The 23,057-nt window shown below is 37.3% G+C and overlaps 1 protein-coding gene across 10 annotated transcripts in view; it reads left to right on the forward strand.

Annotated features, from left to right (window-relative positions):
- Positions 1-23,057, forward strand: part of LOC119790846 (protocadherin-15-like) — a 308,278-nt gene that overhangs the window by 250,786 nt on the left and 34,435 nt on the right. For all 10 annotated transcript variants that reach the window (XM_038296569.1, XM_038296568.1, XM_038296570.1 and 7 more), the window contains 2 exons: positions 19,910-20,019; positions 20,488-20,628. In XM_038296569.1, coding sequence (XP_038152497.1) covers positions 19,910-20,019; positions 20,488-20,628 — 251 coding nt within the window. The remainder of the gene's footprint in view (positions 1-19,909; positions 20,020-20,487; positions 20,629-23,057) is intronic.

The following is a 23,057-nucleotide window of genomic DNA, read 5'->3' on the forward strand; positions in this document are numbered from 1 at the left end:
TATAACCCTCTTTCCTAGTCTGGACCCTGGGCTGTCAGGGTTAGAAGACTAAAAAATTCAAACAGTTTCCTAGAAAGAAGAGCTGCTCCATCCAAGACCAGACTTTCCCCATTTTCAGGTACTGTAGGAGTTGATGTTGCTCATTCTAGCCCCTGTCAAACATATGACTATGGTTAGGTCTCACTGTCTAGCTGCTTGGGAACTGTTGGAAGACCACTTACTATACAAGTACCTACATCAGCTGTGTCAAACTGGAGTAGCATACCAGACTACATTCATGTCATTAGGTCATCATGTTGACTGGACTCAATTGATGAGAGTCTGGTGACCTACTGCTTGGTTGGAAAGAAAACCAGCAGCCACATGGCCCTTTCTGGAACCAGTTTGACCCCCCTGACCAACATAAACCTACTGTGAGTTGCTCTAAACCGTCAGGTATTAGGCCTGGTCTAATTTCTGAATATTCAACAACCTGTATCCAGGGCTAATGAAGCCAATTGGGTAACATAGTCTTCTATACATCACATATTGATTTTTGCAACCCTCATTGACCTTTTAAAATGTTGTAAAGGGTGATTTTAGACTGTATCTGCCCAACGGGAAATCAAAACATGATCTGGTCAATTTGATCAGGGAAATGTTATATTTTTCTCAGATTGCCTCTGTTGTCCAGAGGTCATATTTAGCCCTTCTACTCTCCCTCCTTAAGACTAAGGAAAACTTTTCTAGAGCCTCTGTGACAATGCTGGTGAACTTTTCCAAACCCTTTGTTTTTTCAAAATTAGAGATGCAGTCCTCGGGGGAAGTGTTTAAGCCTTTGTCCTAATATCAAGAAACTTAAAATGTATTTTTCCACTTGTAATGGGGGATGGAGGGCTAGCTTGCTGTTTTGCAGACGATATATCTGAATCTCTTCCTCTATTCAGCTGCTCTAATGTCTGTTGTCCATTGTTACAAACCTGTTATCTGAGCAGTGTTTTGCATTCTAAATCTACTCTAAATCACTTGAGAGTTTTCCCTGACTGATTCTGAGTATGTCATTTTAAGTTTAACCTCCTCATCCCTTGTGTAAGCTCACAGCCAAGCTGCAGCATCCCCTGAGTTTTTCTTTTCAGCCAGTTACTGGTTTGCTTTGTCTTCCCTTTGTGTTACTCGGAGGACCTTCAGTGTTTTGAAAGGTTGTTTTTGCATAAAACAACAATTTCAACTTTGTGCTTCTACTATAAATTTATGCTTATCATGTTTTTTTGGTTTCTAGTCATGAAACAATCATATTAAATGTGGAAATTTTATCTTTTCTAATTCATGGACATGTCTGATTTACTTAAATTTCAAATAATTAGCCCCGAATTGCTTGTGCAACCAAACATGTGCATGTTTAATTGATAACAGGTGCAAAAGTGGTTAAGACCAATCTTTTTGGGAAGATTTTTCCTGTCATCATGAAAATTTGGACTACGTAGCAAAGTGGATTTATTTTGTGATTACCAAAAGGCAGCTGATGTTTACAAAAGCAAAGGACGGAGAATATGATCACTTTGTGAAGAATTTGCAAGTAGAAAAGATATATTACCCGTTCCTAAGAAAAAAAATAAATCACAGCCTATCACCTTTAAGGTAAAACAGTATCTTCTTCACCTCGGATCATTCCAATTGCCACAAACTGTCATGATTGTTTTAATTTCTAAGAGCAATATCACTCCAAAACAGCTTCAACATATTCTTTCCAGACACCTCGATACATTTTTCTAATAAATTAAGAATTTCTTTTTTTTACATGGTATTACAGTGTTTAGTTTATGAAAAAAAAGATAAAAAATGTTTGCTGGAGTTCCTGCAGGATGGTATCATGCCGGCTCAGGGGATTAGGCTCTTCTTTTTGAAGGCTGAACAAAGTTTGAGTTCTCTTGCAGCCAGTTTCACAGTTGCTGTCCCTATGAAGATTAGGTACCAAAAGAGCCAGAACGCGCTCTGCCTCACATCAGCAATTGTTGACTAGAAAAAGGAGAGTTGTTGTATACGGGGCAGGCGCAATGCAGTTAAGGTAAGTACTTCCTTGAGCACAGATTTATTGCTCCAGGTAAAACAGTGATAGCCACCATTTTTTCAGGACAACGAAGTTCTGTGAATCAAAGAGCAGAATTCACAAGGATTACTCAGACAGTCATGACTCATGCAAAGTACTGCTATAGGCTAGATTTTACAGAGTGAATAGCATTATATATAACTGTGACAGAGGAGCCGTCATCAACCGGGACTTTGTTATAGGTCCGTGTTAGCATGCGCACACACATACACAAAAACATACATAATCGCTAGCTTTCTTTTTGTGGCAGTCTGTAGCTGGACTCCTGAGAAGTCACACTGAAGGTGACTGACTCTGATATTGAAGGTACTGCTGTTTTGTCTGATTTTAACCTGCCCTGGACATCCTTGTAAAAATTCTCCCTCAACCATCTTTGTCCGACAGAATTAAAAAGCTCAATAAAAATCACTAAAGTGATCTCCGGCCTTGGCCAGTCATTTATGTTTAATCAAGTCATAATAGAACATCGTCTAAATAACAGTCTTCACGTTTTAAGTTTTACTGGAACCTATAGTTTTTAGAACTATATGTGTTTTATCATTAGTCCTAAGTATTTGTGGTATATAGATATTTTATATTTTCATTGTTGTTCCTACTTCCTGCCTCGGCAGTAGAATAAATTACTTTTTGGGTTTATCATTTTGTCTTGCTGCTGCTGCACCTTTATTTCCCAACTTCAGATTAATAAAGTAAAACTATCTTAAAATGTTTGCCCAATATAGGCACTTGAAATAATTGTTCTAAAACATTATATTTAACAAGAGATCTCCATCAAGACAGCCTAGAATCTGCATTATTATTTAACGTTGCTATGCAAATTCCATATAATGAAATTAAAACCAGTACAAAAATTTAATGTCTTAGCCTGCTGAGAGTACCACCTTCTTCTAAGAAAGAAACACAAAATCCATCCAGGCTCAAAAATTTTAGTTACCTGTTCTGCTGAGGGAACAGAAGTTATATTTTTATGGAAATTCTGATTTTGTCTTCCTTATTTAAAACAGCAAACAAAAGCTATTTAAACCGTTATAAATATTCTCTTAAAGGTCAATATAATCATATCAACCTCTTATTTTGATAAAGTTATTATTTAGAAATGTGCATGATTCCTAAAATATACTGACTTGATAGCAAGATTTAAAAAAGTAATTTTAAAGTCATTCATCATACAGTAAAAAATGACATCCCTTTGATTAGACTTTTCTTACATGTATTTTGGAATTGTTTCTTTACTTGCTGTTTTTTTTTCTCAAAAATTTGTATTTTGTTTAGTATGGAAAAAAGTGACCTTTTAAAGTGCTGTTTGTTTGTAGCTTTCTTAATGACGTCAGTCACACAGGTCGATTCTTTGAGAAAGAGAACTATTCACGAGCATCTCTTGATAAAGCCTCAGCAAGATAAAAGCTGATATCTTCCTGCCATCATCATAATGCCATAACATCATAGGACATCACACGCTACAGAACTGTAAGAACTTAAAATAAATCCACAAAAACAGAAAAAAACAAATTGCTGAGATGTAAAGTATAACATTATGGCTAAAAGCTAAACCAGCATCCAGCTGTGATAAACACAGATAAGGAAAATTGAATATATGTAACTTCTTGGCTGCTTGTTATGAAAAGAGGTTCTTAAGACCATAAATATCACTCTGGCTTAGCTCTTCAGCCTTCTACCTAATTCAGCCTTACCTTTAATAACCACAGGACTCTGCTGCAAACTTCTGTGTCTACAGTCTGAGTGATTTCAACCACTTTTATGGGATTTGAAAAGATTAACAATTCATGTGTGGTATCAGCACCAAATTAACTTCAAAAAGTTCAGGAGTTCAAATTTAGACAAACCTATGCCTTTTTGTGCCAAATTAAATCTCAATGCAAGTTAACTCAGACTAACAAAGTATCAATTATAATCATGTAGGTATTTATTTAAATAAGTTTTTAATTAACTAATGACCCAAAAATACCTTAACTATACCTACATTTTGTTAACGTGTTTATAACCTATGCCAAAAAAAAAGGGTCAGTTTTTCAATCTTATATCAATAACTACAAGAGTATCATAAAATTTAACTCCAATGAAAAAGCAGATGGAATCCATCTAATCTGCTGGACTTTATCTATTTTGATTTGTCAAGTCCAAATTCAGATTAACCATTACCAGGAAGTTTCTAGTGTAAACCCAGAGTTCCACTGGATGTGAAATAACGTGGCTTCTGTCAGGCACCCTATTCCACTGGGAGCATTTTAGAGCGTAGAAACTGCATGGTTGGACTCAGATCACGTCAGGATTGCATCATCATGCTAGAGTAGTGCACTTGTAGGCTTTATATAGAACAACAAACAAGATAAATCAATTGACATTCTGCTTGAATGATTCAATTCAATTGAGTTTATTTATATGGCGCCAATTCACAAAACATGTCATCTCAGGCAGCTGAAGCACCACCAGCAGAGCCAATCGACTATGAGTTGTTGCAAGCAGCAGAAATAGAACTGCAGTGTATTTGAGACAAAAGGCGAGCAGCCTGTCCATCTGAAACGCTTAAGATGTGACACCTGAAGAAACTGCTTTAAAGACTAGAGTTGCTGCAATCAGTTTCAAAGGCCCAGAGCAGCCAAACTACTATGCATATGCACTGCTCTCACATCCTGTGGAACTTAGACCCAAGTATTAGCTTGATTTCGGATGTATTGGATTATTTTTAAGGTCCATGTACTTTTCCGTATCAATGCTACGCCCGGGCTTCCCTTGTCAAGAAATTGCCTATGTTGCCTGGCAGGGTCGAGTCCATAGCTGAGTTGGTCATGTTGCCGATCTAGCACCCCTAGAGGCTAAACCTTACACAATGTTACTTTAAGCTTTTTACTAAGATACTTATTTAATAAAATAAATTTACTAGTGACAGTACAAGAATATGTACAAAGTTGCGTCTTTTCTCTAATATTTTAATGTCTGTTGATCACCAAGATACATTTCCTTAGAAACAGCCATTATGTTTTGTTTATCCACTATTGGCTGCACTGAACATATATTTCAGTAAGTAAACTGGTCCCTATTGTTTTTTTTTTTTTTTTTTACAGAAGAATAAACCCTTCTTATATGATATAACAATATATAAGCAGATGACATGCCTTTATAGAATACATCTTTTAATGCAAGTAATGTTCTTCTAGATGTGTATAAAAGTTATTGAGGTGCTTTGGGCCCACACTTTTATGCTCATTGAATGCAATTAAAAGGCTGAGCTGTGAACTTCACAGTATCTTCTCCCACACATTGGCTTTGTGCCTAAAAAAAAAAAAAATCTTAATTTAAATAAATCAGCCTCAGTCTTTCAGTGTGTATTTCTCCTTCAGTTCCTTCGTTTCTATTCTGATTTGTAGCTGTAAGATGTGGAGTTTCTTTGAGCGTCTGAAGGGCATGATTGATTTTCAACCCCAGGTTTGAATCTGCAGCATTGAGCCTTAAACATGTAAACACCAGAGGCTTGCTGACCTTTTTTCTCATCTCTGCTCAATGGGCAGGAATCACACTGCTGTCTAACGGACACTAAGTCATCATCGTACACATCCCAAATAACATATAAAGGTCAATGCAAGAGACAGAGAGATAAGCAGCAAAACCTGACACCAAGGGTTAACCCTGGTTTTAAAATAAGTGTTTGTAATTATAGGCTTTGCACAGCGTTGTACATGTATGATTATTGATTTTTTTTGTCCACTTTGTCTTAATTTGTGGGTGTTTCTTTTGAAATTAAATGCAAGCAGCTGCACAATGGGATAGTTAGGAATACTATAAACTTGCAGGATGATGGTCCTAAGTTCCATTGCAGCCTGGAGTCTTTCTGTGTGCAGTTTGCTTCTTCTCCGAATCATGGAGGGATTCTCTAGGTAACCAAGCTCCCCCCTAAGTTTAAAACCATGGTTGGTACATAGATCACTCGGTTGCTCCTTATTGCTCTTAGATATGACTAGTTGCATGCATTGTTGTTTTGTCCCGTTTGTCTCTATGTTGCCCTTGTGAAGGACTGGCAATCCATCTATCATGCTTCCCACTCAATGATCTCCTCATATAGGCCCCAGCCTGTCGCATCCATACATAAAAGAAATATATATAGCCAGTGAATGAATGGAGGAATTATTTTGCTTTTTCATGTTGAGGAAGAATGGTCACGCAATACTTTGTTTCAATTTGGTGTATGTTGAGTATTTGTCCATGCCATACAAACCCCAATACAACAGCTGTATTTTAATGAGCATATTATTGTAAGTTGCAGCAAACATACAAGAAGAGGCACTGCCAGCAATTTTTGAAAAAAAAAAAATCTAATTGAGCAGCTGCTTACAATGTAAAGTAGGTTTTACACTATGTTTCTTCCTGTAGTTTAATACAAGTGCAGTTATGAGGCTATATTTCTACCAGCAGCAAAATGTACAGCAACAATTAATCTTTTCTTTATTTAAATAAATGTTATTCTTACATTAAAGTCCTAATGTTTGCCATTTTCTAAGCTGGAGTAGTGAATGATAATATAAGATGCAATTTGTCACTAAGTTGTGCTAAGTTTTGCAGTCTAGTCTCTCATTGAGAGATCGGTCTGTTCGTGAATGGGCAATAAAAATAGGCTCTGAGCTGAGAAAGGAAGAGCTTTTTTAGCTTAGAAACCAGTTCCTACATGAAATCTGGTTGTTCAAAAGGTTTCCGTAAATGACTAACCTTACTAGAGGGAGGGAGAAACTGAAAATACTGGAGATCCTCGTGTTAAAACTGTAGACTTAAACTCCTGGACATAGAATTCCACCTCCTCATTTAAATATAAGAACATAAAATAAAAGGAGCTTAAAATGAAAAATGGAGGTAAAATATAAAAGTCACTGAATACGTTAAGTAGCTTTGCAAAATTAAAGTGTCACAAAGTAGTACTCCATTATGAAATAAATAAGTAAATAACAAAATGAAAAATAATATAATAAGTTAATTATGTAATGAATAAATCTTTGAATAAATAAGAAATATTGAAATAGAACAAAAGAAAATAAGATAAAATATATATATTTTTTTTATGGGATATTTATTTATTTAATGGATCATTATTTACAATTCATCAATGGCAGTATTTATTTAGTTATTAAAAATTTGAGATTCAGCCAAATTAAGCTAGCCTATGGCTGTACGCTGTGAGAATCAAGTTTTTCCAGCTCTCCCACAAAGCAATACTAATAGACATCTGCATTCCTATTTACGGTAAATCCAGTAATAATTTTTTTATTCTACTTCATCGCCTCTGCAAGTGATGTTACGGCATGGTATGGTTCTTTATTTACTGGTTGGTTGCAATATTTCAGATTTGAAAGGATGGCTGTGAAATATTTACTGCTGGTGTGAATTAGCTCAACTTAAAATGCACGGAGTGTTGGTGGTGATCCAGGTTACGATCCAGGTTTAGTCTTTTTTTTTTTAAGAACTCCTTAATATTGTAATAAAGCAAAACAAGCTGCTTGGCAGAGGTTTGTGAACTCTGAATGCTTTCCAGTTCCTGATATTTTCCATATTCTCTCCCTTTTTTGTCAACATCCTCTTTAAATAGGCAACATGTCCTTCTGCTAAAATCCCGCCTATATCTGCATATCACACAACATCCTGACTTTGATCTGGCACTGTGAGCAGCCCCTTTTGCTTTTGGTATGGGTTCAGTCTTTCTTTCCTTGATCTTGTCATAATGTTATTTCATTCATTCGTTTATTTATTCATTCATTATTCTGTTATTTCATTGATAATAGCAGCACGGTCCAAAAACAAAGTTGAAATGTGTAGTAAATGGCACAAAGCAAACTTAGAAACTATCCACCTTGTGTTTGCATCTATTAAGCTTTGCCTGCAAGCTGAATTATTGCTTTTTGTGCAAACTTACAAAAATCCATGTTATCCCACACTCTCTTCAACCTTTCCAGATCGACCAAAAACTATAATGATATGATCACACTACAGTATGGTGGTTTAAGCCTGGACATTTATCTGTGACAAATGCAAGAGTTACAGGGCCCACAGCTAAATAAAAATAAAAAGGACAGCAGGATGCATGCATAGCTACTGCTACCTAATCTGTTTGTCAGAATCTATGATTTCTTCTTTGAAAGGAAAAACAGCAAGAGTATAGCTTGTGGTTTCTCATGGCTCTTGTTGCTTATCTAAGTTCTGCTGAGCATCCCTTCTTTCACATGGGAACAGCCCCAGATTAAAAATGCTACATCAATATGGCTGGTGAGGTTAGCAGCTATCGGAAAAATGTATTATTGACAATTCTTTAAAACAGTACCTTGTTTGTCAAGCATTTAAATATACATGGGCTACTGCACATCGCCTAATCTCCATGGTTAATTTAGTAATTTATACATTATAATCTCTTTCTATGCTATTTTCTTTCCATATGGAAAAAATGTCTCTTTTCTTTTTATATTCATTATTTTTGCCCATTAAATTCACTTATTTGCCTTTGTGCACACATTGTGTGGTCAGAAACCAATTAGACTAGTTGGTATAAGAAGGCTCTGCTTTATTTCATCCCAAAGGTGTTTCACTACTGATCATTTAAAGTTTGTTGAGTTCTTCCTATGATCACTAATGTCATCACAGGCCTTGCTTTGTTCTCTAATGCACCGTCATGCTGGAACAGGATGGGCCCATTACCCTGTAGATGTAGAAAATTGACAGAAATATATTTCTATGCAGTAGTCTTAAAACTGCCCATCATTGGAATAAAACTGATGAAAACACCTCTACACAATAATCCCCTCTGCATTGAACACACTCCACAGTATTGACTCAAAAAAGGGCCATTGTCTCACCATTTGCCAGACCTAGACTTTTCCACTCCAGAGACGATGTTATAGCTGCTCTTCCTTCCTGCATCAGTGACTCTTTACATCCCAGCATCTACTGCTTTATGTTGCGCTAGTTAATGTCAGGGTTATATTCAGCAGCTTAACAGTAAAAACTGCTTCTATGAATCCCTAAACATGCTGCTCTTTAGCTAATCTGAAGGTCTTGCAAGAAATTAAGGTTCATGTTGACTTTGCAGAAAGATGGATTTTTTTTTTTGCCACTATGCATTTCATTATGTACCGTATTTTCACGACCATAAGGCGCACCGGACTAAAAGGCGCACTCTCAGTTATGTGTCCCATTTCTGTATTTAACACACACATAAGGCGCACCGGACTATAGGGCGCGTTTTTTATATACAGGTACATGTCCTCTACTACCTTTAAATACCTCTACTGTGTATTTAAAAATACAGTGGGGGCAAAACTGAGTATGATTGTGCTTTATTCATGTATTTATTACAAAGTATTAATCAAACCTGGCAGCTGGCCGTGAGTCAGACACATCGCAGATGACACAGCGCTGTGATCACTCCTAAATTAACTTAAAATCCTGAAACCTGCCGACGGAATATGTTCGCTTTTATTACCGGTATCCTGGTGCCTGCAGCTAAAATTATTTAGATGAAAAACACCTGCCAGCAGCCGCGGTGAACGAAAGGATTTCTCCTGTCGGTGCACCGCTGGTATGTGGGGGTCTGAGCGCCTCCGACAGAAATAGATAATCTGGATGAACTGACTGCAATTATTAAGTTTTCAGGTGGCCTTTTTCACTTAAAAACATATTAAAACTACTTTATTCCCACTGATCACAGCAAATATAGCTGCAAGATTTAGATTATTTAGATGAAAAAACACCTGCCAGCCACCGCGCTGAAGAGGAGGAGACGCGCTCAGAGGCAGCTGTTGAATTAAGTTTTCAGGTAGAAAAATAGAGCGGGAGCAAACCTGAGTATGATTGTGCTTTATTCATGTATTTATTACAAAGTATTAATCAAACCCATCAAAGTCATCATCCTCTGTTATCCTCAGCATTCCTCTGAATAAAACAGCTGCGCTAAATCAGACATGCCAGTTTCCCCTTCTGCGCTGTCAGAGTCACTTTCCGTGCAGCGCAGCTCCTCAGAAATAATGCCGGCTTTTGCGAAAGCTTGAACAACAGAGCCAGCAGACACAGTCCATCTACAATCCATCCGCAAACGGTGGCGTAACTTGCCCGGCGCTGCCTTCCATTTATCCTGAAACTGTGGTCTCCGTCTGTCATCCATCGCTCCCACGCCGCTCGCAGCCTTACTGTGAACGGCCGCTCCACACCGATGTCGAGCGGTTGAAGTTCCTTTGTCAGACCCCCGGGATAACGGCGAGCACAGCGTTCATTTGATTCATCTTTTTTTCACATCGGCTGTGAGATGGGCACGCAGCGATGGTGATGCGTGGAAAAAAACACCTAGTCTTCTCACATACACCTGTCTCAGCCACGCTTTCATCATCTCCTCATCCATCCAGCCTTTTCATTTGCGTTAATATCATATGTCATCAGAGCGCTGTCTGTCTCGCTGCCAGCTCCCAGATCAGCTTCTCTGATTGGTTGATGCGGCGCGTCCAGCAGCAAAACTTCAATTTTTCCATCTGAGCAGCAGCAGCGCGTTGGCGGTGCATCAGATGCTTAAACGCTCCCGACGTGCTGCACCAAAACGCGCTGCGGGACCTTTTGCCGCACCTATATGCGCGTCAACCATTGACTTTGCATGTAAACTCGCTGCTTCTGCTGCACCTGCTGGGTCCGGTTCACACCGATGTCGAGCAGTTGAACAGCGAGCACAGGGTTAATTTGTTTCCTCATGTTTTTCACATCAGCTGTGAGATGGGCACGCATGGAGTCACAGATTAATGGTGATGAGTGGAAAAAAAACACCTGGTCTCCTAACATTCAGCCACTCTTTCATCATCTCCTCAATGAGGTGGTCTCAAAAGTCGCAGTTACAACACACATAGGGCGCACCGCACATTTTGAGGGAAAAAAAAGACGTTTAAGTGCGCCTTATAGTGGTGAAAATACGGTACCATTCCTGCATTGTTTGATTTATTAATTATATTTTTACAATGTAAAACAAAGAATGTTATGAAAAGACAATGTGCAAAAATTGAAGTACTCATTCAAGATATCTAACATTTTTGTCATACTGTATAACACTTTGTGGCCGAGTAGCAGTAGCTCCAAATCTCTTCTACTTTCTTTAAGTTACATTAATAGTTAATCTTGAAATATTTAGTAGCTAGTGAATTTGATAGTAAGACCAAAATGCTAAAGTAGGATACTCTAAACTTTTAAGATTGATCCGTTATTTCTCCCCTGAATTAGGTGATTTAGACGAGTGAGCAAATGTATTTAAATGGAGTAACATTTTAATTAAAATATATGACAGTTCTTTTAAACAAAGTAAGGGATTTTTTATGGCACTGTTATAAAAGCCATAGTCTTAACAGCTTCAGCTATCAGAAATTGATCCGGTGATCCAAAAAATATATATATCGGAATATATCAGTGACATCTGAAATCACTGATATAAACAAACTATGTAACTCCAGTTTTATCTGCTTCTGTTTAAGGTTTAGGTAACCCTTTGGTCAATAATACATTGGTCAGTTGTTTTCATAATTCTTCTTCTTGACTAATGTTTTCTCTTTGAATAATATCACTTAATCAAACTTTTTAATACATTACACGCTACAAAACCAGTAATAAAAATGTAATTAATTCGTGCTGATGTCGTATCAGTTCAATGTCGATAACTGTCAATACTAAAAGCTGCAATGTCAGTATCATATCGGAAATTTTAAGTTGTATTAGTACATTCCCAGGTTCAAGGATTTTAATTTATTACATTTTTGCTGAAGTTTATATTAAGAATTTTCTAGGTATCAGGGTCAGTTTATAATCTTGGGACAACCATTAGAGAGGGTTCTGGGCATCAATTTCAACTCTGTTGTGAACATGGAAACACATCTGTATTCTCGTCAGCTCCTCTGTGATATGAAAGGATCCAAGTGAAGGGGCTGCTAAAGGGGTGCTCCTGTATGCTGCATCAAGGTAAAAAAGAAATCTAACCACAAGCAGTAGTTAAAGTGCATACCTTGTCAGGTGTACTTAGAAGGAATCATGCACACAGAATGTAAAATACAGTATTTGTGTATTTTTGCAGCAGCCAGTGTAAGCTCATCCCTTTAAGCCTGTGGTTGTAGTTTTACTTTTAATCAGTCCTCCTGAGACTGTTTTAAGATGATTTAATCTCTCGCCACTGCTTGCACCTTTTTTCCTTGTCCATGTCGTCTTCATGGGTATATAAGAGTGAAATTTATACCAATTTTTTTTTTCTAAAGGTCCGAAATAAACATTCTGCATTCCGATTGCAGCCTTGAAACTTACAACCTCCCTTGCTCTCTTAACAACCAGCCTAGGTGCACTTATGTCTATTTTGACTGTGTGCACACTTGTTCCTACGTGGGAGCCATACCACAGCCAGTGGCATAGCACATACCGGTTCCTATTTGTCAGTGACTTCAGAATTGCATCATGCTTAGCTAAAATAATGTACTTAATATTTGCGGCTATTTTATTTATCATTCTTCATTAACCTTGCATGAAAAATCTGGCTTTGATTTCTCTAGACTAGTCCATGCAGCTCCATAGAGGGCTTGCTTCATGGTTCTTGTTTACATTGCAGGCACAGATTGCCATCACCAGTGCTAAGCCACTACAATGCTAATAAAGATGTCCTGTCAGATATAATGAAGAGCCTACTAGACTAAGAGGACAGCAAGAACCTTTATTTTGGCATTTTTTTAAAAGTTGTAGCACACTGTCCCGTAAAGAAAAACTCAAGGAAACCAGCCTTTGAGTTTAGTGTCACATGTTGACTGAAGAGTAGGCTCCTAATAAGCAAGGATTTTATTATTTGTCAGTTTGTATATAAACAGAAGTAGCAATGTATTCCCAATGTGTGATCGTGTTCATGTCAGATCAGTGGTTGTTTATCACTTTGAAAATATGCTTGCGGGCAAAGAAAAAAAGGTTAACAGCAGGGTGATGCATCCGCTAACTAACTAAATTTACAAGGCCTCAATTCATCCATCAAAATCATTTAAGCAGACTGATTCATAAATGCAGAACAATTGTGCTGCATAATGAAACAGCTGTGGTGCAGCATTTTTATGCATATTGTTTTCATCATTGCTATGCCATCATGGAATGAAAAACATATGAATCATTTGAATGGTTTTAAGAAAGTTCCCCCTTTCATTGGATGTCCTTTGCTTATTTTTCAGTCGGATATGCACTGCCAAAAAAAGAGTCACTGTATAAATTGTAATATGGCAGACAAAATAACAGCTGCCCCTGTGGTGCGTAACAAGGTTTATCCGCCTCTGCCTTGTCTGGTAAGCATCACTCTGCCATTGGCCCTGGGGCAGAGTGCTTGCTGACACATGTGAACCGCCCGTACCTCTCAGCGGTATGTCATTCACTCTCTCATGTTGACACCGGGACCCTCTGCTGTCTATAGACATGTCAAGTTTTAGTTCTGTCAATGCCATTCTTTAGCTTTATAAAAGTTTTTTTTTTTTTTTTATTGTTTGTGGTGTGTAAAGTACCATTGACTTTACTTAGAAGTAAATTGTATACCATAAAAAAATCATAGTCTTGGAATTTGCTTGAAAAAAAGGATTTTTAAAGAAAAGCTTATTTATTCTTTTTTATTATTTTGTTAAATTTCATTGTTTAAAGCTTAACTGTTTATACAGGTAACTTTTTGATAGTTTAGCAACTAGTTAACACTTCCTATTTAATCCATATATTTATCTAAATTAGGGGTAATTCCATATTCCCCATATTTCAGTGTGTCCTTTGAGAGTTGGTAATATATAATGTAATTTTTAACTGTTTCATGTGACAATCTGCAGGTGACTACTAAGACATTTGTTTAGGTACAAATAGGTGCAGATTTCATGGCTATTCTACACAGGAGGAAGGTTCGAGACTATGCATTTAGGTCACAGCAGGAAATATATTATTTAGTACATTCGCTTTGGGGTTTTTTGTCACTGCAGTGAAAATTTTACACATATTTATCTGCTTGATCTTGATGCTCTGATCAGTTTGTTAGGACTGGATGTTGATTAAAATTGTTTGATTGCTATCATTTTGAAAAAAGAAAATGAAGTTATAGGTAAAAATGTATTCACAGATTTTTACCTTGACAGTTGAAATGACAGTGAAAAAAATCTAATGCAACCTCTGATATAAATCAACCAACATCCCTGTCTTTTGGTTGTTAATGCACAATTATCCAAAGTTATGCTTATCTGTACACTTAAGCCAAATTCATACCCAGCCTTCTGGAACTCAGTCATGCTATTTAGGGTCTGCTTTAGCCATTTTTTGTGTGTGTATTTTTCTTCTAAATTAAAATATAACCCTAAGATAAGTGAACAAATAGATAAGAATACTGTACTTCATTTTGTCATACTAGCGAATGTGTAACAGAAAACCTTTTCTTAAATCTGATCAGACTGTAAAAGTTTAATGTCAAAGTTCAAATCTCTCTTTTTGCTATGTCAGATGCCTCTTTTATTCAAGGCACTGTGGGATCATTGCACCTCATTATTTTATGTGGAAAAGTGCAGAGACAGACATTTGTTGCACCTCCAAAGCAGTTTGGAACCAGCCATGCTGGACACCAGTTCTATCATCAAACTGCTGATGCAATGGTATCCATGTTTGGTCAATCAAAAAAGTAAAGAATGTAAGAAATACTCTAGTGTATCTATCAGCATATAAAAAGTTTTCCTGAATGTAACTCCAGCATTGTTTTTCCAGTGTTATTCTTGTCCTTTGGACTGTAATTTGTGTTTTTGTTATTTTAACAATTTTTTTCTAATGAGCTTCATGTTTATTATAAAAAAGCAGAATGTCAGGATCTGTATTTTGGGGCTTTGTACACTTAAGGCTAGCAAGATAAAGGATATTAGAATCTGGTAATGATCAAATCATTGATTTGTTAACCTATTAGAACAGATATTTATGCAATAGAGTGCAATGAAAGAAAACATTGTGGTAGAGAAAGGGACACAAGTCAGAGGCATAACCATTACTTTGACTAAATTGTAAGGAAAAGCCTATTCACGAGTTTAATCGAAAAGATTCACAAGGTGTATATGACAGCTAGGGTTGCTTCCCTAACGACGCATGCGTAAATGTTTTCAGGAAATGGGAAAAAGTTTGAAGTTGCTCCCGAAAAATGAGAAAAATTATCAGACTGTTGCTTTAGTTTTACAATCACCATTCATCTAAAAGTTAATTATGGATTCAACTTCAATTAGGTCAAAGATTCCATAAGAAGGAAGACACAAAGGATTCAGGTTTCTTCGAGTACTGGGTTCCATCGTACATTATATTGTAGGGAGTTACATCTTCAGGGGTCAAAAAAAAAAATGCTTTCTTGCACATGTTGATTTTCTTCTCTCCTAATGCTGAATTAAAGATTAGCAAATACGCAAATTGGGTGAAGATGTCGCTACTTCTAGCAACACTTAGAGTTATTTCGAGTTGTCGAGATGTGAGTCGATACAACTTAATTAAGTTGACTTCTTGGTGAGTACTCTACAAGTAAAATGATCCTGTTTTTGAGAAGGTCAGCCCACACGGAGTATCGAATCGGCCAAATGCTGAAATTAAGCTAATACACTGAGTCAAATGTATCTCAGTATTGCAACAATGATTTCCAATAGTATTCATGTTTAAATCATTTAATTCATTTTGCATGATTACATAGAAGATCTCACCTGAAGAGCTCATAATGTGGACTTATTGATTCCATATTGCAGTGGATAGAAACCAGACATATCTTATACCTCGGTAAGTTTGTCCTATGTCTCTGTTATGTGCCCCAGGCACATTATGATTTTTGTCCATTTCTTTTCTTCCTTTGCTTATAAACTTTAGTTGAAGGATCCTTTTGTTAATATATTTTAGGATTTTTTTAGTAAATCAATTATGTTAATTTGTGGTGCTGTCGTCCGCCTATAAATAGGCTGGCCTTCAGCACGTTAGCGCGTTCCTTGCGCGTTCCTTTCCAACCTCGTTTGGACGCCACTTCCCACCTGCTTCATTTGCTCCATCGTGCGCGGTGCGCACTTGTCTTGTCGCTGCGGCCTGCAGCGGACGTTCCAGCCTGCCATGTGGTATTTTTGTTACCTTTTTCTTACTTTTTTCTTGAGGTTTTTGGCCTGGCGGGACCGGTAGTCCTGTTTTCGATTTTTCTTTCGCTTAGGTTATTTTTTGCCTTTAGTCCGGTACCAGTAGGGGCTTCTACGGCCCTGTATAGGGTTGGCCCCCTGCTGTACCGTTTTATTCTGTTTGATCGGCCTGCCAGGTCCAACTTTCTGTTGTTACTTTGGGTTTTTTTTTTTTTTTTTTTGGGGCACGGGATTTGAGGGCCGTTAACTATTTTTCTCTTTGCAGAACATCTGAAGAAGCCGAACCAAGAACAACTAAAACGGAGAGAATTTATTAATAAAAATCTTTTTTTGAACCCTCATTTTTGTCTCGTGTCCTCAAATATGTTGTGTCCTTGGTGGGCGTAACATATTTTTGGGAGCTTGTCAAAACAATGTTTGCCTTTAGTGCCCTCCGATATGTTGTGTCCTTGGTGGACGTGACATATTTTTGGGGGCTTGTTTAAACAAAGTGTGCCTTTTAGAGACAGGTCGTGACCTACGGTTGGTTCTTGTTTGTTGGCGGTTGTGCTGGGTTTGTGTGTGTTTTTGCGCAGCTGACGCGCGTTGCGCTGATTAATTAGAGCATTCGGTTCTGGTGGTGCTGTAGCTTTGTTTGTGCAGAGGTGTCCCTGATTTGGTGTGGCTTGATTCCAGGGGTAAACATGGAGTTTGACCTGGATGAGTTTGTTCGAGGGCCCACATTGGACACTTTGCAGAAATGCACAAAGGATCTGTTGCTGAACGTGCGCCCGCTCTGCATAACTCTATCAGTTGTGTTTCCAGTGAACGAGATGACGCAGGTGTCGGGGCAGCTGCAGATGCACGGGAAGCCGAGCATTTTGAGGTTATTATGGATTGGACGATTTGGCTCTGGTGTTTTTTGTGGCTTTGTATGTGTGCTTGACAGTTTGTGTGGCTAGATTCCAGGGGTGGACATTGGAGTCTGACCTGGATGAGTTTGCTCGAGAGCCTACATTGGATGGAGTGTTCCTGTTTAGTGTGGCTAGATTCCAGGGGTGGACATGGAGTCTGACCTGGATGAGTGCTCGAGGAGCCACATTAGATGTCTTTAGTGAGTGCACGAAGGATATTTTTCCTGCTGCAGTTTTAACAGAGTCTTGATGAATCGCCGAAGGAAACCTCATGTGCAGCTGATCCATGTCGTTTAAAGGAACTTCAGGTCAATTTTGGACAGCTGGCTTTGATAGAGGGAAGAGCTGTTTTTTGAAATACGCAGACTGAAGTTGGTGAATTGGATGTATTTGCTGCGCTTGGTGGCATTGAGAGCGCATTGGATCATGTCTTGGATGTGAGAGCTATGTGACGCGTTTTTATTGTAGGAAGAGGGGACAACGTAGTGGCTGACGCACTTTCCTGACTCTAGTCCCGCTTTCCTTTTAGCGTGTTTTTATTGTAAGAGGAGCAGACAATGTCATGGCCGACGCACTCTCATGACTCTAGTTCCGCTTTCCTTTTTTTTCTCTGAATGGGTTGAGCTTTGCTTCGGACCCCATTCAGAGTCTTTGGGTGGGGGTGTTATGTGCCCCAGGCACATTTTGATTTTTGTCCATTTCTTTTCTTCGTTTGCTTATAAACTTTAGTTGAAGGATCCTTTTGTTAATATATTTTAGGATTTTTTTAGTAAATCAATTATGTTAATTTGTGGTGCTGTCGTCCGCCTATAAATAGGCTGGCCTTCAGCACGTTAGCGCGTTCCTTGCGCGTTCCTTTCCAACCTCGTTTGGACGCCACTTCCCACCTGCTTCATTTGCTCCATCGTGCGCGGTGCGCACTTGTCTTGTCGCTGCGGCCTGCAGCGGACGTTCCAGCCTGCCATGTGGTATTTTTGTTACCTTTTTCTTACTTTTTTCTTGAGGTTTTTGGCCTGGCGGGACCGGTAGTCCTGTTTTCGATTTTTCTTTCGCTTAGGTTATTTTTTGCCTTTAGTCCGGTACCAGTAGGGGCTTCGACGGCCCTGTATAGGGTTGGCCCCCTGCTGTACCGTTATATTCTGTTTGATTGGCCTGCCAGGTCCAACTTTCTGTTGTTACTTTGGGTTTTTTTTTTTTTTTTTTGGGGCACGGGATTTGAGGGCCGTTAACTATTTTTCTCTTCGCAGAACATCTGAAGAAGCCGAACCAAGAACAACTAAAACGGAGAGAATTTATTAATAAAAATCTTTTTTTGAACCCTCATTTTTGTCTCGTGTCCTCAAATATGTTGTGTCCTTGGTGGGCGTAACAGTCTCGAACTGAAAACCCCTGAAGTCCCAATGAGATTTGCAGTTGAAACTTTCCATATTATGAAGAATATATCACAGTGCCAGAGCCACAAACCAAGGATGTTATCCTCTCCAAAGTATTTCCCTGTAAATAAGAGCTAAGGCATCAGAAAAGAGCAGCAGAAAAGATTGTAGCTTCACAGTTCAGTTTTCTTTTTCAAGCCGATACTCACACACTCAAAGAATGTTGAGGTTTTGAATGCTGTGCTTTTCTGTGCAGCTAATGTTTGGTACACTAAGATGTGGCACCGCTCTGTGGAAGATTAATACTTTTTTTTTTAATCTACTTTAACCACATACTGCTCCAATAAAAACTATTTAAACAATTATGCATAGTTGAAATAAAGTGTCATTTTTATTTGGATAAAGATTAATCATATATCAAAAACTGTAAAAACAATTGGAAAGAATTAGAACAGTAGGTAAATGTTAAACATCTTAAGATGTCATCTTTCTTTCTTTCAAAATTTTACATTTATATTGACAGTTCTGTCTATTGTCTGTAGGCTATATCTGTGTCCACCCTTGTCAGGATCTAGGTTGATCATCCTAGCAATGATCATCAACACCTTGTACTAAAACCAGTCATGAATAGCAGGATCAACACGGATAAGTTACTGTAAGAGTTTTTGTTGTATAAGAAAGCATGCACTCTCTAACAAAGGTAGTACCGAATGGTCTTTGACAAAAACATATTTCACAGTTGCTGGTCAAGTATGAAACATTTGGACCCTTAAGGTCATCAGAAAGCAGTTCAGTGTTTCCATTCAGAATAAGAACTCAACTTGCTCCTCTCGATGTGGAGGAGCAGCGGCTCTACTCTGGGTCCTCCCCGGATAAACGAGTTCCTCACCCTATCTTTAAGGGAGAGCCCAGAAACAACACGGAGAAAACTCATTTCAGCTGCTTGTATCTTATTCTTTCGGTCATGTCCCAAAGCTCATGACCATAGGAATTAGAAGTTTTTTTTTTAAAAGCAGCATTACTGACATCATACATGATAGTTATGATGTAAACATGTTAGCTTGCTGTATTACAATAAAGCTCATGTTCTATATTTTTGAAGAGAAAAACGTTTTTATATAGAATATATACGATATATTTATAGGATAAATTCTGGCAAAAAGGCAAAAACTTGGATAGTGTTAAAAAGAATAAATAAATGAAATCAGGTAATTTACTAAGTACATTCTTCAAAGTTGGTGCAATTGGTGTGATTTTTTTTTTTTTTTGTGTGTATAAAAAGCACCCACACATAGTGTCAAACATTCATAGGACATAACTACTAATAGTTCTGTGTTATTTTCTTCTGCATTCTTGAAACTGTTTTGGCCACTTTTGTACAGTATAGATTGTCTTATGAGTGCTTTGATGTCTTTGCAGGTTTCCTGCAGTCAAAGAGCTGTCTCCAGTTGGCACTGCGGTGGGGACTATTCTAGCTGCTGCTATGAATCAAACCATCTTCTACTCCATTGTTGGAGGAAATGAACTGGGTATGGCCTACAGATCACATACCAGGAAGAGAATGCAGGAAGAGAAGACTAATAAATGCTTTATCAGGATACATAACACAAATTTTCTTTTTCATAGCTTCCTGCCTAAGGCTGTCTTTTAAAGTATAATGCAGACAGTGACTTGCAGGGAAAAGATAATTGATATATCTGAATATTGAACATTTATTAACAATAAAATAATCTCTTATTTTAGCTGTTCTAATATCGTTACTATGATGTAAATGCATATTGGTTATAAAATATTCTTGAAGAAAGAAAGAACTCTACCTAAAATGTATTCTTTGTTGTACTACACCTGGCTTTATAAACGTATCAGCAAAAATTAATGGAAACAATTTTTTGCAGTTAGAGGGTAGCAAATAAACTAAATATTAAACAAAGCAGAAAATGTTTTAAGTTCTAAGAGGAAGACTTCTGTGAATATTTTTTTCTACTTCTTGTTTTCAGGACACTTTAAAGTAGACAGCAGCACTGGTGTCATCTCCATTGCCAAACCACTGGACTATGAGAACATAACCAGCTACGTCCTCAGGGTGCAGGCAGATTCTTTGGGGGTTGTCATGTCCAACCTGCGTGTGCCTTCTAAAAGTAAGAAATACTAACTTTTAAATATGTTTAATATTGTGTGTTTTTACATAAGAATCATACTTTTAGCAAGTTTAACTAATTTACGTTTTATTGTTTTATTTTAATTTGAATCACTGAAACTAATTCATTTTCAAAGATATTTTTAATTTTTGTAATTGTACTGTATCTGCCATCTTAAAGGTATAGTGGAGAATTTTTGTGACTTTAAAAAAAAAAAAAGTACATGCACAACCATATACCTGCTCCTGAGAGCGAATGCCTATTGAGAGAGCATGCACAAGCCCATTTCTCCTCATGCACGCTCTGTTTAGAAGTTGCTGTTTGCATCGCTCATACAAGCTTACTCTACAAAAGAAGATTTGCAATTTTTCCACAATGTCAGACTCACCAGCGGTAAGTGATAATGGGGATGAGCACGTAGGACGGCCTTACCTAAACATATCACAAGAATGATTTACAATTAGGAGGAGCACTTATTTTGATGATCCACCCAGAAAAAGAACGTCCTCCACTACACTTTTAAGACAAAATATCACATTTTAGAAAAGTAAATAACTTTTCGTTTTGTTTGCAGTTCATAGATAATTTAGATAAAATGTTATCAGATGTCTATACTCCATCTGGATTTTCACTAGGCTTGTTAATAGCCAGTTTACTGACATACAAGTTCCCGATGATGAAATGTTGCATACAAACAGGTTTCAACAAATAATCAATGGCCTACTCTTCTTGCCTCTTCCCTTCTCTGTGTGTGTGTCCCTTACATTCTAATGACAGTAATTATAAGTAAACACTAGTCAGGCACACCGACCATAAGTGATGGAAAGTAGAGGGCTCTTATCACACACATAAGGGAGAGCTTTCAAGCCAGGTAGATGTCTTTTCCCTTTGTCACTGTAACCTTTTATGGAGGCTTCATTATTAAGAGTAGCTTTTATTTCAGTGATTTGGTTTATTCAGCTTTTACACCATTGTTTCACCTATAGATTTGTTACAGTTTCTCACCTCATATGAGTGGTACACAATTTTGTGACACTGCAAATACACATTAATTCCTCATAGGGCCAGAATGTAATCACCATGTTTTCTAGGCAATAACACACCCCTTACTACTCCCTAACTTGTCTCCATTCAACCCTTTTGTTTTAAAGGGTCCTGGTTTATTGCGTTTATAAGGGTGTAAGATAAAAGTAGAGGAGGACACTATAGGAGAGAGGTGATATAAAGTAACTATTGTCTCATCCCATTGACCCCAGCCGGCGATATTCACAACAAATGATGTAATTTAATGATGTAATTTATGTGTTTGTTTTTGTCATTTTATTGTCTTTGCATTGTTTTTTTCTTGCTGCATTTATAGTTTCCCTGCATGATGACTTTACTTTTATGTAAAAAGAAAAAGGTCTTTGATATTGTACTTATGCAACCTGCAGACCTGGAGGGGGTTTGCACATATATATACTAAGAATAACTTAACTGAAGCTATGACAAATTAGGTTAAAAAAAGCCTTTTACTCATTGAGTGTTTGGTTTCTCTTTAAAACACATGTTGAATACCTCAAGCCATGAAAAAAAGGCCAGTTTATATTACATTGTGTGGGATGTATGACTACCTGGTTTCATCAGCGTTGTTAGAGTATTCATTAAAATTATTATTTTTTTGTAATATTACATTTTTATTAAGCTAGTTTCCTGCAAAGCCTCTAGTAAAGAGTGGAGTCAAGGAGCTTAAATTATTATTATCCCATCATCTACCTAGAAACTGCCTGTACTTTTTTACAAACCTTTAGTTTATTATTTTCATTGATGCAAAATTGCGTCCCTGTGTTAGATCACTTTGTGTGAAAAGGAGACTTATAATCCGTGATGTTAAAAACATACATATTTACTTAATAGCCAGATTGGATCAAATTTATTTGGATCAGAATTAAGCATTTTGCACAAAACGTTTTTTACATCTCTGATACTTCTTTACCTCGGAATAATTTCATGTCTTCATTATCAGCACTAACCTCTTTATTTTATATCTACAGATTATTGCAGAATTTATATATAGATTCGAAAATTTATCTTGGAATAAAACTATAGCATCTTGCACAATTCCAAATCACCGAAGTATATAAAAAAATGTTCTTTAAAGTTTTTCATCAGGAATTTAGGAGACAAACAAGTCATGTTGAGGAAGTAGTTTTGGTCAGATGCAACCAGAATTTAACCACCGAACCTGCATGAAAAATCCTTTGCAGCCAACAAACAAATTAAAGAGTTTTTTTTAAATCTTTTTGCAGAAGCAATGTCAATCTCTTACCACAGTTGGAAACTGTTCTAGAAGTGTTTAGGCTTTTCTTCATAGAAGCCTCAAATTACAAAGATATATTTTTTACCTTATGGTGATGTGATTTTCTTCAAAAAATAAGTTTCTTGGGGTT

The sequence above is a fragment of the Cyprinodon tularosa genome, unplaced genomic scaffold (genome assembly GCF_016077235.1).
Source record: "Cyprinodon tularosa strain WSP-4 unplaced genomic scaffold, ASM1607723v1 ctg372, whole genome shotgun sequence".
Lineage (NCBI taxonomy): Eukaryota > Metazoa > Chordata > Actinopteri > Cyprinodontiformes > Cyprinodontidae > Cyprinodon > Cyprinodon tularosa.